Source organism: Martes martes, assembly GCF_963455335.1.
Source record: "Martes martes genome assembly, chromosome: 7".
In the NCBI taxonomy this organism is placed as follows: domain Eukaryota; kingdom Metazoa; phylum Chordata; class Mammalia; order Carnivora; family Mustelidae; genus Martes; species Martes martes.
In genome coordinates this window covers 5,161,487-5,176,013 of record NC_137894.1, presented here as the reverse complement: position 1 = coordinate 5,176,013, position 14,527 = coordinate 5,161,487, and the positions used below count along the sequence as shown (strand labels likewise).

Here is a 14,527-nt window from a genome sequence, read left to right as displayed (position 1 = left end):
GTGGGCCGGACATGGCCGCGGAACTCGGGTTAGAATCCGAGCTGCAGAGCTGGCGAGGAGCGACCGCGGCGACGCGTGCACCCCGCCATTCCTCTCAGCCCGGGACGGCCGCGGCTCACGACCCGCACGAGAGAGACTGAAGCCCCACAGGAAGCAGTCGTCCTAGGCGGGCGCCTCGGCGAATTTGGCCTTCCATTGGCTCGGGGCCTGTCACTCATCTCTGCGAGCCAATGAGCTTCACTCTCGCTCCCAGAGCGGAAGCAAGTTCTCGCCGCTCCCCGCCCCGGAGGTGGTGGAGCCACAGGATCTTTCCTGGAGGGGAGAGCGGCCCCCAGATGCAGAGCAATGCCCGAGTGCAGGCCACTGGGAACTCTCAATACAAAGACAAGGAGTATTGAAGGACCAGCACTGAGGAGTCCAAAGCCATTGATTCCCACACGACTGAATAGATTTTTATTAGCTTCTTAGGTTTACCCTGATCCTCCAACAGAACTAAACAGCACTCAGTAGGCTCCGGGGTGAGAAATCCGTAGGATTCCTTCCGTAGAGCTAACTGCTGCGCACACAGCCAGACCTGGCTCCCGCTCCAGAGACCGGCCCACAACCAGGTCCCTGCCGAGGGACAGGGCGTGCATTTGAGTCCCACATACTTTTTATTAGAGGGTCGGGGTGGTCCCGCTGGCAGGCTCAGGTGAAGCTCCTAGCTGGTGAGGCTGCGGGATGTGCCCTTCCCAAGGCCGGGAACGTGCGCGCCGGATTCCCAGCTGTCTACAGTAGCACACGAGGGCCCTGCAGCGTGAGGCAGGAGGCAGTGCTGGCAGAGCAGGGCCGTGACTGCCCGTGGTCCCTGATTCAGCAGAGGACATCAGGGGGCAGCTAGTGAGGAGAGGCCAGTGTTCAGCATCCCAGCCCGCAGCAGCCAAAGCTGTGTCTGTCCTCCTCTGCTGCAGGGCGCGTGTGCATGAGGCAGCCCCTCACTCTCCACCCTGGCTGGGTTTGATAAGCCCGTATTCCACCGCTTTCCCCAGGCAGGCCGCAGCAGCCCTAGTGACAGGGCTCTCCTTGCCCTTAGCCAGCACCGACAGGATCTCCAGCACCTCGCTCTCCATGAGGGTGCCGGCGATGTCTTTCGAGGCCTCCACCATATTCAGTGCCACTACCACACCCCGGTGCTGCAATTCCTGGTTGGGGCTCAGGAGCAAGGCCTGCAGGATCTCCAGCCAGTGTGTGGTCTGCGGGAAACAGGGCAGCGTCACCAGTCACCACGGAGCAGCAGGCTCAAACCTGGCTGGAGCACTCCCATGTGTCCCGGGATGTCCCCCCACCCGAGGCCATGCAGGGTGTTCCGGACCCACCTCCCCTCCCCGGCCAAGAAGAGGCACTGACCACTTGGGGGATGCGGCTGCAGAGAGAGGGCCGCATGGAGGTGAGCATGGCCAGGCCCCCCGCCGCGGCCCGCCGCAGCAGCTCGTCGTCCTCACCGCTGTACAGCACCAGCAGCTTCAGCCGGTCATTGCCCTCGGCTTCAAAGAGGTCCTGTACCTGTGGCCACAGGAGAGGAGGGGACTGAGCAGGCTGCAGCAGAGCCAAGTGGGGCACGGGTGCCACGGCGCACCTGTCTGTCGTGACCCCCAGGCCGCCCTCACCTCCTTGCTCATGGCCAGGTTGCACATGCACTCCGTGGCTGCCCGGCGGATCATCTCGTGCTCCTCGAACATGTAGCCCTCGATCATGGGCACGGCCTTCTCCTTCAGGATCTTCTGCCTGCGGGGCCGGGGTCGAAAGGTCAGCAGCCTCAGAGCTCCCGCCTCTGCCTCCGCCTCCCCTATCCCCGCGTTCCCACGCAATCGAGCCCCAGGTCAAGGATCTCCCGGGCACCAGAGACCCTCCTGCACCAGGCATGAACTGCGGTGGCTTCCAGCATCTTCAGCAAGCCTAGGACGTAGCACGGGACCATGGAAAATGCTCTACAGCAGGAGTTCGGAGACCAGGGGGCTGCTGACAGTGATGCTAACATCTAACATTTAAGCCCGTACCCTGACTCAGAACTTGGACTTTTTTTTTTTTTTTAATTAACATATAACGTATTATTTGCCCCAGGAATTGGACTTTCTTAATCCTCACCGTGACCCTACGGTGAAGGCGCAGGTACGCTTACTATCACTATTTTGCAGAAGAAGAAACTGAGGCTGAGTGTGGACAAGGATCCCAATGTCACCATTCACGGTGACAGTGGATGCATACCACTTGGCCACACTCCTGGGAGCGAGCCAGGTGCCACATACTCGGGGCTTCTGTGTATATTTTCTCATTTATTGCTCACTACCACTCCTGAGGGAGGGAGTGTGCCCATCCCATTCCATAGAGGGGGAAACTGAGGCACGGAGCAGCACTTGTTTGTGGTTACACACTAGCGACCAGCGGAGTGAGGATGCGGACCCAGGCAGTCAGACTTCAGGGCGTGCACCATCACCGCCCCAGGCCTCACCCAGTGGTGGACCGCGGTACAAGTCAGACCTCAGGGCCTGCCTCCCCAGGTACAGGGACAGGCCTGTGAGGCTCAAGTCAAGCCGTATCCAAAGACACCTCTTCAAACTGGAAAGTGCTGTCCTGGGGACCTTACCGGAGCCTCTCACTGATCCCCGCCAGGTTTGTGAGAGCCATGAGTGCCTCGAAGTTCTGCAGGCCTGAGCAGCTGAGGTGCAGCAGGGAGACGAGGGGCCGGACCACCTCATAGATCTGCGGTACAGCCACCTGTCAGGGCGGCTCACCTGCGCCGCCCCCATCCCCACCGACCCGGAAGTGAGAGGCCACCCCCAGAGAGAAGGCTGCCCTCGCCACCCCGGGGCTCAGCAGGGCCGCCACTTCCTGTCTGTCCCAAGGAGGACCCAGAGCCCAGGTCAGAGGCCATCAGGGCCCAGTGCGGGGTAGGGGAGAGGCCAGAGCCCAGGCAGCAAGACACGCACCCGCTCGCCAGGAAAAGTCATCTCTGGGTTGGAGGTGATGGTGAGCTTGGCAAGAGCCTGCGCTGCCTTCGTCTGGCCCACGTCAGTGCCTTCCAGGGCCAGCGGGAGCAGAGCCTGTGGGGACGAGCCGCCAGGGTCTGAGATGTGCCCTGGAGGGTAAGGCCCAAAGCACCAGCCCCCGAGCCCTGGCGGTGGCGCCCTCATCTCTCTCCTCCCTCAGGCCTGTGACACTCCCTGCCCCAGACCCTCTTCCCCCCTCAGACCTCTGCTTAAGCTGCCCAAACGCTTCCACACACACTTATTAAGGGCCAGCCGTGGCTTGTGCTGGGCCCCGGGCCACGCAGGACAAAGGAGGCGAGTCAGGATCTCCGGGGCACAGACCCGCCCCCGTCAGCATCGCTCACTCAGCAGGAACACGTTCCTGCGGGTCCCTCGTACTGTGTGGCGGCCTCGTCGCCGGTGTGGCAGCCGCTGAGTCGTGTTTCCTAGACCCCCGGGAAGAAGACCGTAAGCCGGCTTACCTTGCCCCCGCCCTGAGCCACCACAGTGCCGCGGTCCTCTACCTCGTCCACCAGCGCCAGGAAGACCCTGCGGGGAGACGGCGCGGGTGGGCGGGAGCCGGCTCCGGCCGGCAGACACCGCGGGCCCCGGCTCGGTCGCGGCCAGCGGCTCCTCCGCTTCCGAGTTCGGAGGTCCGGCGGCGCCGAGGCCGGCTCACCTGGACAGCAGCTCGCGGCAGGAGCCGGTCAGCACGGGGCTCTCGGTCTTCACCATGCACGTCATGGCCGACACCACGCCCGCCGCCAGCAGCTTCTTCACCCGAGCGCGCACGAAAGCCGGCTTGTCCTGGGAAGGACGCAGCTTAGCTTAGCAGCGGGGCCCCGGCTGACGGGACAGGGAGAGGGAGGCCCTCCTCGCGGCAGAAACCGACGGACGTGAACGCAAAGGGAAAGAAACCCGCTTCAACGGGAGGCTGCTGCGGGTGCCCCGGGTCAAGGGCGCCCTCACCTTGGGGTGCTGCTCGGGCACGTGCTGCTTCGCGTACTTGGCCAGCTCCACCATCTTGGGGTCGGGCTCCTCATAGTCGTAGCTGTTGGTGCAGTTCACCAGCGCCGAGGCCACCGCAAAGAGCACCGACCTCTCCTCGGACTGCGGGCAGGACGGGGGCGGTCGGGGCGCCGTCCGGGGACAGAGCAGCACGGGACAAATGCTGCCCGGGGCCTCCAAGTCTACCCTCGGCCGGACCACCGGGGCGCCAGGATGAAGGGGGGAAGCGCCCGGGCCCAACCTGGCCCCAGACTCTGGGAGCTCACACCCGCGACCTCCCTAGCTGCTCCAGAGACACGGTCCTGTCCGACGCCGCTAGTGCAGCCCCGGAGGCCCAGGCCCCAGAGCGGCCCCGCAGGCTCCCAGCCCTCCCACCCCAGGGCCACAGGCGCCACTGACCGAGACCTGCCAAGAAAGCCGGGTCAATTCTAATCCCAGATTCTGCTCCCAGACGACTAGAGGAACCCACGGGGCTACCTTGCTGAGCTGGAACAGAGCCTTCAGGGCGGCCTCATCCTCCACAAACTCTTCCTTCACGTCAGCGTCGAAGGTGAGGTAGGCCAGGCCCTCCACTGCCCAGCGCCGAGTGCCGGGGTCGATCTGGTCACTGCACAGCCACCTGAGGACACGCGGGGGAGTGGGGACCGGAACAGGGGCGCGTCCCCTCTACACACGAAGCAGCACACATGGCAGGACCCAGGAGGGTCTGCCTGGGGCACAGCACGGTAGAGAGGAGGCCCCGCCCTCCACCCACACCTTTCTCTCAAGGCCGAGCTGGCAGGTGAGGAGCCACAGCGACCAAATAACTCACTTTCGACACTGCTTGGCCAGTTTGAGAGTGGAGCCTTCAGCAAACTGCTTCATGCTAAAGTCTGTCCCTCCAGCCGAGCCGAGCTTACACAGGCCCTGCAGGAAGAGGCGAGAACCAGCCGCTGGTCTCTAGGGATGGAGGCAGGGCTGGGCCCCTCCGCACCTGGCATGGACCCTCTCCCTGACATGGTGCCAGGCCCTCTGAAGGCCACGCACAGCCCTACCAGGCTACCACCTAGAGCATTTGGCAGCAAATCAGCTACTGGGTGGGTGGGGGGGCCAGGTGATACACATCGGGTAGAGACCAACATACTGTCCACGGTACAGTCCTGGACCCCAAGCCCCCAGATCTGCACTGGGTTTGCTCTGTTCTTTTCTGTGCCATCAGAGCTCTTTGTGGGTGGAGCCAAGACATGTGTGGGGAGAAGCCTGCTGTCTCTGGCAAGAGAAGATCCTTCTGGGATGGAGAAGCCCAGGACTAAGTGCCCCAAGGAGGAGGACCAGCCTTCCCAAGGGGCACGGCTGCAGCAGGCTTATGGAGACCAACCAGGGCCCAAAGCTCCAGTACCTGGGCTGCCTGGAGGCCGAGCCTTTCCATACGGCCCCTCTGACCGGCCTGGCCAACTAGCCTGGCCCAGCGGTCCTCTGCCCTCATCTCCTCCTAGAGCTTCTCCCACCGCCTCTGGGGGCAGCAAGTGCCGTCCTGCATTCTCGGGGGTCCTGTCTGCACAAGGCTCATCTCCCTAACTTGACCATGAGCCCTGTGGTTAGAAGGAGCCAGGGCTCACGCCTCTGGCTTCGACAAGGCCCTGCACATCCCATACTGTCACCAGGCCGTGCTGGAGCTGCACCCTCACATACCGGCCCCCCCAGTAAACACCCTGCCTGCAGGCTGGCCTGCCCAGCCCAGCCCAGCTCACCACCAGTGCCCGGATGCGGATGCTGTCCTTCTCGCTGCGCTTGTACAGGTCCTTCAGCAGCGAGACGCCGTTCGCTGTGATGAACGAGGCCCGCTTGGCCTTGCCGGCCGCGTGGATGAGGGCCTCCACGGCCACCAGCTGCTCCTCCTCCTGCTCAGAGGCACACAGAGCGATCACGCTCTCCATGACGCCGCTCAGCTCCAGGGCCCGGTTGCCGGCTTCACACGGGCCCTGCAGGAGGCAGGACACCGTCTGGATGGCCCGCAGCTTCCCGGCCAGCCCTTGGCCCTCGAACCAGCTCCTGCGGGGCACAGGGTGACAGCGGTCACACAAAGGCCAGCATAAAGGAATTCTCCTTCCCCGCCCCCTTTCTGTCCCCCAGCCAGGCATCTGCACTACTTGGGCGGGAACAGCAAAGAAAGCTGCCCCCAGGACGGCAAGCCCACGCCGCTGGGCACCAGCTGCCCAGCTTCTCTCGCTAGGCTCTCGGGCCTCCCCTGATCACGTATCTGACCTAGGTCACTCTCGCGGCACCGCCATTTAGCTCCTTTCCTGCACTTGTGACAACCCAAAATTGCTCTGCTTTATCAGGTTTTGTCTTCAGTCCCATCTGGAACCTCCTTAAGGGCAGGACTGTCGCGCTGCACTGCAGTGTCAGAACAGACACCCCAAAAGGCTCAGTCCACACAGTGCGTGCCCGATAGCATTCGCTGTGGTGTGGAATGGAGAAAGAACATTCCCTGGGAAGGCCACTTCGGAAAAAGAAGGGGGCCTTGGGACCACTTTGGTCCCTGCAAGGCCTCCCTAAAGCTGCTCTCCTGATTGAAACCCTTTCATTGCTGTCCCTCCCCGAGGAGTGCGAACCCACTGGCACCCCCGGCAGTGGGCCGGGCCGGCTCCCTTACTTGATGTAGTTCTCACAGAGCCGGTGGAAATTCTCCCTCTCGGCGTCACACTTCAGGTCATCAAAGAGCTTGTTAAGCAGCACGGAGGCACTCATACGGCTGTTCGCGGTCACCGAGAGCTCTCCAGGAGGCCCCTGCACAGAGCCCCCCACCTCCAGAATCTTCTTCAGGCCTGAAAAAACACCCTGCTATGAAAGTGGCAAAAAGCTGGCAAAGCGAGGAGGTTCCCTGGGAGGGGCACGAGCAAGCAGGGCCTCCCGGAGACCAGGGTACACAGCATGGACAGTCGCATGCAGGGCAGGCTCAGAGAGCCGGAGGGGCTGCCGCCACCTCCAGAAACAGTCATGGTGTCAGGAAGGGCCCTTGGAAGTGAGGACCACATGCTGGCCCTGCCCATGAGGCCAAGTGCTCTGGGGCTTTGAGGTTCCTCATCTGTAACATCGAAGGGGAAAATAACACGCGGGCCTCACAGCATTAGGAGGACACCAGAAGATGAACACCTGATAAACGTACTCATGGAGGGCCTTTACCAAGTTTTCCTTATTTTTTTTTTAAAGACTTTATTTGCTGGGGCGTCTGGGTGGCTCAGTGGGTTAAGCCTCTGCCTTCGGCTCAGGTCATAATCTCAGGGTCCTGGGATCGAGCCCTCCATCGGGCTCTCTGCTCAATGGGGAGCCTCCTTCCTCCTCTCTCTCTGCCTGCCTCTCTGCCTGCTTGTGATCTCTGTCAAATAAATAAATAAAATCTTTTTTATTTTTTAAGATTTTATTTATTTATTTGACAGAGACAGTGAGAGAGACAGAACACAACCAGGGGAAGTCGGGGAGGGAGAAGCTGGCCTCCCGCTGAGCAGGGAGCCCGATGCGGGGGGGTTCGATCCCAGGACCCTGGGATCATGACCAGAGCCAAAGGCAGACACCTAACAATCAAGCCACCTAGGCACCCCTCCTTATTTATCTTTAAAGGGAAAAAGAGTACTGTGAACTGATCTATATACGTGTGTGTGTCTATGTATATGTGTACGTATGTATTTAATATCTTTTTTTTTTAAGTATCCTCTTTACCCAGTACAGGGCTTGAACTCACAACCCCAAGGATCAAGAGTCCCATCTTCCAGGGGCACCTGAGTGATGCAGTCGGTTAAGCAGCTGAGTCTTGATTTTGGCTTAGGTCATGATCTCAGGGTCATGATATGGAGCCTTGCGTCTGGCTCTGTGCTCAGCGGGGAGTCTGCCTGAGAGTCTCTTCCTCTCCCTCTGCCCCTGTCCCCCCATCACAAGCATGCTCTCTCTCAAATAATAAATCTTTAAAAAAAAAAAAAAGGCTGCATGTTCCACTGACGGAGCCAGCCAGGCGTCCCAAGAGGTGTGAATTTATATAGTAAACTTCTAAGTATTTTTCTCCAAGTACAAAGTAATGCACACTCACAGGGAAACACCTCAGATACAGAAAGCTGAACCAGCCTCCCCGCTGACGGGCTTTCCCGCCTGCTCGATGCACACGCACGTGCACACGGGCACGGCTGAAGGGTCTCCCCTCTCCCGAGACCACGGTGCAGGCCACAGGACATGCTTCAGTGCAGACACAGGGCCCGGAACAATGACCCAAGCAAGACGTAACAGATAAGCTCAATGTCTTTCTCCCTCTTTAAAACTGATCACCTACCTTGGTCAATGACCCAGAGCGTGAGGCTGTTGTTGGGGTCCTTCAGAGACTTCCGGGGCACTGCTTTAATCAGGAGGCTCAGAGCATTGTCCCGGCCTTGGCCAGAGACCCCCACCTCCGTCAGCAGCTCCAAGAGGTTACTGATGAGGATCTTGAGCTCTCGAGCAGGATCTGGCAACGAGAAGGTGTCAGCGAACCCCACAGTGGCCCGGCCCTGCCTGACCCCGACCTCCCCAATAGGCCATGGAGACACAGGAAGGGGACACCTGGGCTCCAGTCTTCCCTGTAGGTACCCTTCTCTGCAGGCTTCGAATCTAGAGTAAAATACTGCCACCAAGCCATATTCCTAAACAACCTGCGGTGGCCAGTGTGGTCCCCAAAGAGCTAGCTTGGCTGGCTCAGCCCCTTCCCCTCCATGATCACAACACCCAAAGGACCGCAGACCTGCTTCCACTCACCCACGATGATGGCACCTTCTTTGCCTCTGAAGCCTTTCTTGACGCCTTCCTTGAGGGCATCAAATATAACCTGCAGGAGGTGGCAGGCAGCCAGGGACACAGCCTGGTTTTCCACGCCAAGGATGGAGACCACACGCCGCGTTCCCAGCACACTCAGGGTTGCCACTGTCTGGGTGGGAAAGAGGGGGACAGAGCCTCCTATTGGTGGAGGGCAGCCACAGAGATCCCTAACTGTGGGTGTGAGTGTGGCCAGAAGGGGAGAAAACATCTGGGTGGAAGGACGAGCTCCAAATGGAATCAAAGTGGGCCTGACTGAGGGTGTGACCCAGGGCAATGCCAGGATTATTTGTAGGAATGGCTTCTAAGGGAAACATTCCAGAGGAATCCACCACTACCTCTCCTCAGCTCGTCAGAGGAGACAGGAACACTGTGGCCCCAGGAACAGCTGCTTTGGTTTGTGTTTCCCTACTAACGAGGAGCCCCAGAAGTCTGGACAAGCTCCATGACCCCAGGTCCAAGGACCCCTGGTTCCTTTCCAATGGTGACCCTGAGGCTCTGTCTGCAGCCTGGGGATGCGGACACACATGGAGCGGACGACAGGGCGTCTCTGTCTCATTTCTAAGCTGGACATCCCAGAGGTTCACCTGAGATGGGCAGAAAGGCTTAAAGAGGTGGATGGAATTCACATGGCTTTACCGTTCTTAGTTCTGGGAGACCCAGAAATATAGCCTGAGTTTGGCCTAAAGAGCTTTCATGGAATATCCCACAGCTCCATCCCTGATCTCGGAACTATGGGCGCCTCTCAAAGGAACCAAGGGTCAAGTCCCTGTCCACTGGGTCCAGCCAGCTCAGGTAAGAGGTACGGCCTGGACTTCGCCAGGGCAGGACTGTTCTTACACAAGTGTCTGTGCTGGACACGTACTGTCTACACGGACAACCAGCTCACGGTCAAGCCCCTCCTATCTGGTCCCTGTCTGAGTACAGATGCTCTGGGTGACATCACTGACCACATCATTGGCTGGAGGACACTCCTGCAGGGGAAACGTCAGTTTGATGGTCGGAGAACGATGGGGGCCCCTTTCCTTGCAAGACCTTGCTTTTATTGCACAATGAATGAGTCCGAACGAGGCGTCTCTGAGCTGGCTCCAGGAAAGCCTACTGAAAGCACGGGCTCGGGGTTTCCGTGGGCTCCTTTCGCTTTTTACAGGCCCCAGTTCATCCCAAATCATGATGGGTTTTTGGGGAGCCATTTTAATTTTTCCTCTCACGACATGTCCCCTTGTACTCTGCCTTCCATTCTTCTGGGAATACAGTGAGTCGTGGAAGGGTGGTGGGTGCACGGACCGTGGTAGTAGCCTGCCCCGCCGCCCCACCTACTCGTGACTGGTGCTCCGAGCAGATGCCGACCAGGGTGCGCAGAGCCGCCAGCATCAGGTCAGCCTCGCCCGTGTCCAGCAGGCGCTGCAGGAGCTGAACCCCGTTGCTCCGGAAGATCTTCTCAGCCCCAGCATCCTCCCGGGCCAGCACCACCAGGTTCTGGGAAGCCTACGTCAAAGGAGGCGCACCATCAAGTGGACGCTACCCGCGGCACAGGCTGGGGCAAGCGGCGAGCCGGAGCTCTGGACCGCGCTGCGTCCATTCAGTGGCTGAGCGACCCGGGGTCATAAATGGAACCTCTGTGAACTTCAGTTTCCCCCAGTAAGGAAGGGAAAGGACACACGCAGGCCCCAGGCCCTGTAGGCTCTCGCTCGGGCTCTGGGAGCCCGGCTGCATGGCCCGAGGAGCACCGGGCAGCACAGCAGGCCAGCAGCGGCTGGTGGGCCAACACCGGCTCACGGCGAAGGCACTGCCGGGGCAGGGGACAGGGGGTGGCTGTAGTGGGAGTTCCGCCCCCACTCGCTCGGCCCAGACCTATACCTTTTGCTTCTTCTCGGTGCCTTTCTCTTGTGGGTCCAACAGTATCTGAAACATCTGCTCCACTTTGGCATCCGTCGAGGACATGTATCGCACCTACGACAAACCAGCGAGGCACGGGGAGGTCCCTCTTAGAGCCAAAGACAGCGCATTCCCTGTGTGCTCTCTTCCGTTTGTCCCGGTGCCTGGCTCGTGTCCTCAGGAGGCACAGCTAGGACATCTGGGCCGCGGGCTCCCCCCACGCTACCCTGGGCAGGAAGAGACTCGCCTGGCAGCTTCACCCAAACCTCCCGCGGCTGTTTTCCCTCCTGAGCTACTTCCCACTCGGGCAGCAGGGGCGGCGCTAGTGCCGAAGGCGGTGCCATTCAGAAGGCAAGGCACCCTGGGAGCCGTGGGGCCACGCCATCCCGGAGGTGCCATCCATGTCGTGGCAGCATGGATGTTCTGCCCGTGGCCCTCAACCCGGCACGGACGCCGGCAGCAAGGGAGCCAGCAGGTCAGGAGGTAGCTGCGAACGCTCCCTGGGGCTCCAGGATTCTGAAAACTTTTAAAAATAACCTGATGGACCAAGATCACCCTCGGCCCTCTCCCTCCCTAGGGCCCAGGGCATGGATGGTGGCACATACCCAGCACGTGCGCCACTCCCCGCATCCCCCTTTGCATCCATGGCAGACATGACCAATCAGTCGTGCACAGGATGCTCTGCTAGGCCCACCAACCTCCCTCATCCATCTCAACACAGGGCTCTAGGCAGCTCCTGCTGACCAGAGCCGGCACGGAGCAGAAACGACCTGCCACGTCTCAGCCTTTCTGTAAGAAGTCTGCCAGCACATTCCCTGCTCTCACTGGGACAGGGCTGAAACATCACCGGACCTGGTTAATTCAAGCTGGGCTGTGTTCATGATAGGCTTTAGACTCTTTTCTCCTAAAGTGACTTTTTTTTTTTTAAGATTTTACTTATTCATTTAATAGACAGAGATCACAAGTAGGCAGAGAGGCAGGCAGGGGGTGGGGATGGGGGGCAGGCTCCCCACTGAGCAGAGAGCCCGATGTGGGGCTCGATCCCAGGACCCTGAGATCATGACCTGAGCCGAAGGCAGAGGCTTAACCCACTGAGCCACCCAGGGGCCCCCTAAAGTAACTTTTAACATATAAACTATGCGAACAATGTCTCTTTCTATATCACAAAGTTAATGGATGAAGCAGTATCTCTGAAAAACTCCATCAATCTCCCTCCGTTCCCCAGGGCTCATGCTGTTACCATTCTGATGCATTATCTCTGAAAATATTTTTCTTCATATTTACACACCCAAGTGGGCCCACAGAAGAAAACATGGTACTGTTTTGAGGGTGCACATGAGGTATTATTTCAACATGAACGGTATCCTCCCATACGTGTTACAGCAAACTTGTCTTTTTTCATTTAAGAAGTATTCTCTTGAGATGCCTGGGTGGCTCAGTTGGTTAAGCGGCTGCCTTCAGCTCATGTCAGGATCCCAGCGTCTTGGGATCGAGTCCCACATCGGGCTCCTTGCTTGGCGGGGAAGCCTGCTTCTCCCTCTGCCTCTGCCTGCCATTTTGCCTGGCTGTGCTCGCTCTTTCACTCTCTCACAAATAAATAAAATCTTTAAAAAAAAAAAAAGAAGTATTCTCTCTCCACGTCTATACATGGACGTCTATAAATCTACCTACTCTTGGTAACTGTGACACAGGGGTCCACAGTAAGGACAGAACCCCGTTTATTAAACCACTCCCTATCGCTAGGCAGTTAGCCAAGCTCCAACTTTTCATTACAACAAACAAGGCTGAAATAAACATACACATGCCTGCTTGTGTACACGGTCAAGGCTTCTTCAGGGGAGACAGCAAATAAACATACTGGATCACAGGATACGCTCATTTAAAATTTTAAGAGCTATGTTCACGTACTCCCCGAAGGAGCTGTACCAATATGCACCAACTCCAGCACTCATGATCGAGCCCGCCACTTAAGTGTCTGCCTCCCTTCTTCTAGCAAAGTGTATGTACTTTAAAAGTTTGCTGAACAGACCACCGAAAAGACAGCACCTTGCTGTTATTTTCACTTGCTTCTCCCTAACCACTAGCAAGGCTGAGCTTCATTCCAAAAGCCTGTTTGCCATCAGTATCTCCAGTGTTTATACCCTTTGCCCAGATCCATTTACCAGTGTCCCTCTACCACCTGTCAAAGCCTCTCTCTCAGTCATTCACGTACCTTCTCCTGAATCTGGCCGCCGATGTTCCTCAGGGCCTCCTGGAAAACTTTGTTCTTGGGTTCCAGGCTCACACATCTCTGCAGGTCAAGGACAGCCTGATCAAGGCGGCCCAACTTCTCTAGGGCTTGGCTGCGCCGGTAAAGTGCTTTGACATCTCCTCCGTCCTTTTCGATGGCTGAGCACAAACGGGAGCTCTGTCAGCACCCATGAGGCCACTGTCTCCAGGCAAAAGCAGTAGGGAAAAGTCTCGAGGGCCCGAGGAAGGTGGGGGGACAGATGTGGGACTCAGTATTCCAGCCTCAGAAAAGGTGAGGGTAGCTGCAGAGAAGGAAACGCCCGAGGAAGTGGGAAAGAGAGAAGGCAGAAATGTTTCTGGGGCCAAAAGGAAAGGAAAATGTGAAGGTGCAGTGGCCCCAGAGTCCCTGCCCACCGCAGCTCCACACCGCAGCCCACAGTCTCCTACCTTTGGATGCCTCGGTTTCTGCTTTGTCGTAATCTTCCTGTAAGAAAAGGAGCAGGAGCTTGAGAGGCTGGTCGTCTTCCTTTCAGGGCAGTAGCTGGGCAACAGGGCTGTGCTCTAGTAGCCACTCAAGTCCCCACCATCCGAAGGCCCAAAAGACATCAGACAAGTAAGTGGAGGTGCCTTGGGAAGTGAATACCCAGCCAGGACCCAAACAGCAGCAAGATGGTCAAACCCGGCCCAGGCAGGGCAGAGGAGGGGCAGAGGAAGAGCAGCCGGCTCCCTCACCAGCTTGAGGTGACAGGCGGCCCGGTTTCGGTGCAGAATGGCCTGGTCCTGGGGCGTAGCGCCCAGACCCAGGGCCTGAGTGTAGGCCGTCAGGGCGCCCTCGTAGTCCCCGCATTTGAACAGCTCGTTGCCCTCCTTCCGCAGCTGCTCCACCGCACTGGCCTGTGGAGGGAATGGGTGGAAACGTTGGGGGTGGGCTCAGGCCAGGGTCGGGGAGCTGGGAGACAAGAGACCGGGGGGCAGGGGCAAGTCCCATGGAGGGCCAAGACCGGGAGGAGGAGGCCGGGGTACGGTCAGAGCAGGTGGGAAGAGGTGATGGAACGGGAGGGCCGGTACGCACCCCGGGGGCGGCGGGCCGGGGCTCGGGGGTGCCTGGACCACTCACAGTCATCGCGGAGAGGGCGTCCAGGGCGCGCGCAGGCGCAGTCTCTGGGGCGGAGTGGGACCAGGCTCAGGAATCTGGCGTCGGCTGCCCCGCCCCGGTCCGGCGTCAGAGGCGGAGCCAGAGAAGGGGGCGGGGGCAAGGAGAGAGCGCGCCGGTGGGCGGGGCTCTGACCCGCGCCGCAGATCCTAGTCTGTCCCCACCGGGACCCGCAGGGGGCGTGCGGCGGAGGACCGAGAGGGAAGCCGGCGGGGGCCGCGGCGCCGGCCCCTGCCCCGACCGCGGCAGAAGTGCACGAGGTCGGCGGTCATCAGGGCCACGAGCAGCAGGGTATAGAGGCCCAGGGCTAGGAGCGGGCCCCGGCCCCTGTAGGAGAGGAGAGAGTATTAGGATGCTGGCCCCAGCCGCGTGCTTGCTGCTGCAGCCTGTCGGTTACAGAGCCTTGAGAGTCGGAGAAAGCTCGGGACACCCCTCTCCC

At 59.4% G+C, this 14,527-nt stretch overlaps 1 protein-coding gene across 2 annotated transcripts; it reads right to left on the bottom strand.

Annotated features, from left to right (window-relative positions):
- Window positions 1-422: 422 nt before the first annotated feature.
- On the bottom strand, window positions 423-14,130 carry UNC45A (unc-45 myosin chaperone A). Of its 2 annotated transcripts, none has more exons than XM_080809517.1 (20): window positions 14,053-14,130; window positions 13,668-13,829; window positions 13,383-13,419; window positions 12,919-13,094; window positions 10,689-10,781; window positions 10,149-10,316; window positions 8,772-8,940; window positions 8,314-8,484; window positions 6,649-6,820; window positions 5,744-6,044; window positions 4,825-4,919; window positions 4,491-4,632; window positions 3,975-4,115; window positions 3,685-3,812; window positions 3,488-3,554; window positions 2,967-3,080; window positions 2,624-2,739; window positions 1,647-1,764; window positions 1,387-1,542; window positions 423-1,232 (listed from the first exon to the last, which is right to left on the bottom strand). In XM_080809517.1, the coding sequence occupies exons 1-20, from the start codon at window positions 14,056-14,058 to the stop codon at window positions 975-977; spliced, it is 2,790 nt and encodes a 929-aa protein (XP_080665643.1). In that variant the 5' UTR covers window positions 14,059-14,130; the 3' UTR covers window positions 423-974. The 2 variants fall into 2 exon arrangements, with proteins under 2 accessions (XP_080665643.1, XP_080665642.1); XM_080809516.1 differs by having other exon boundaries at window positions 14,008-14,070.
- Between the last annotated feature and the right edge of the window lie 397 nt (window positions 14,131-14,527).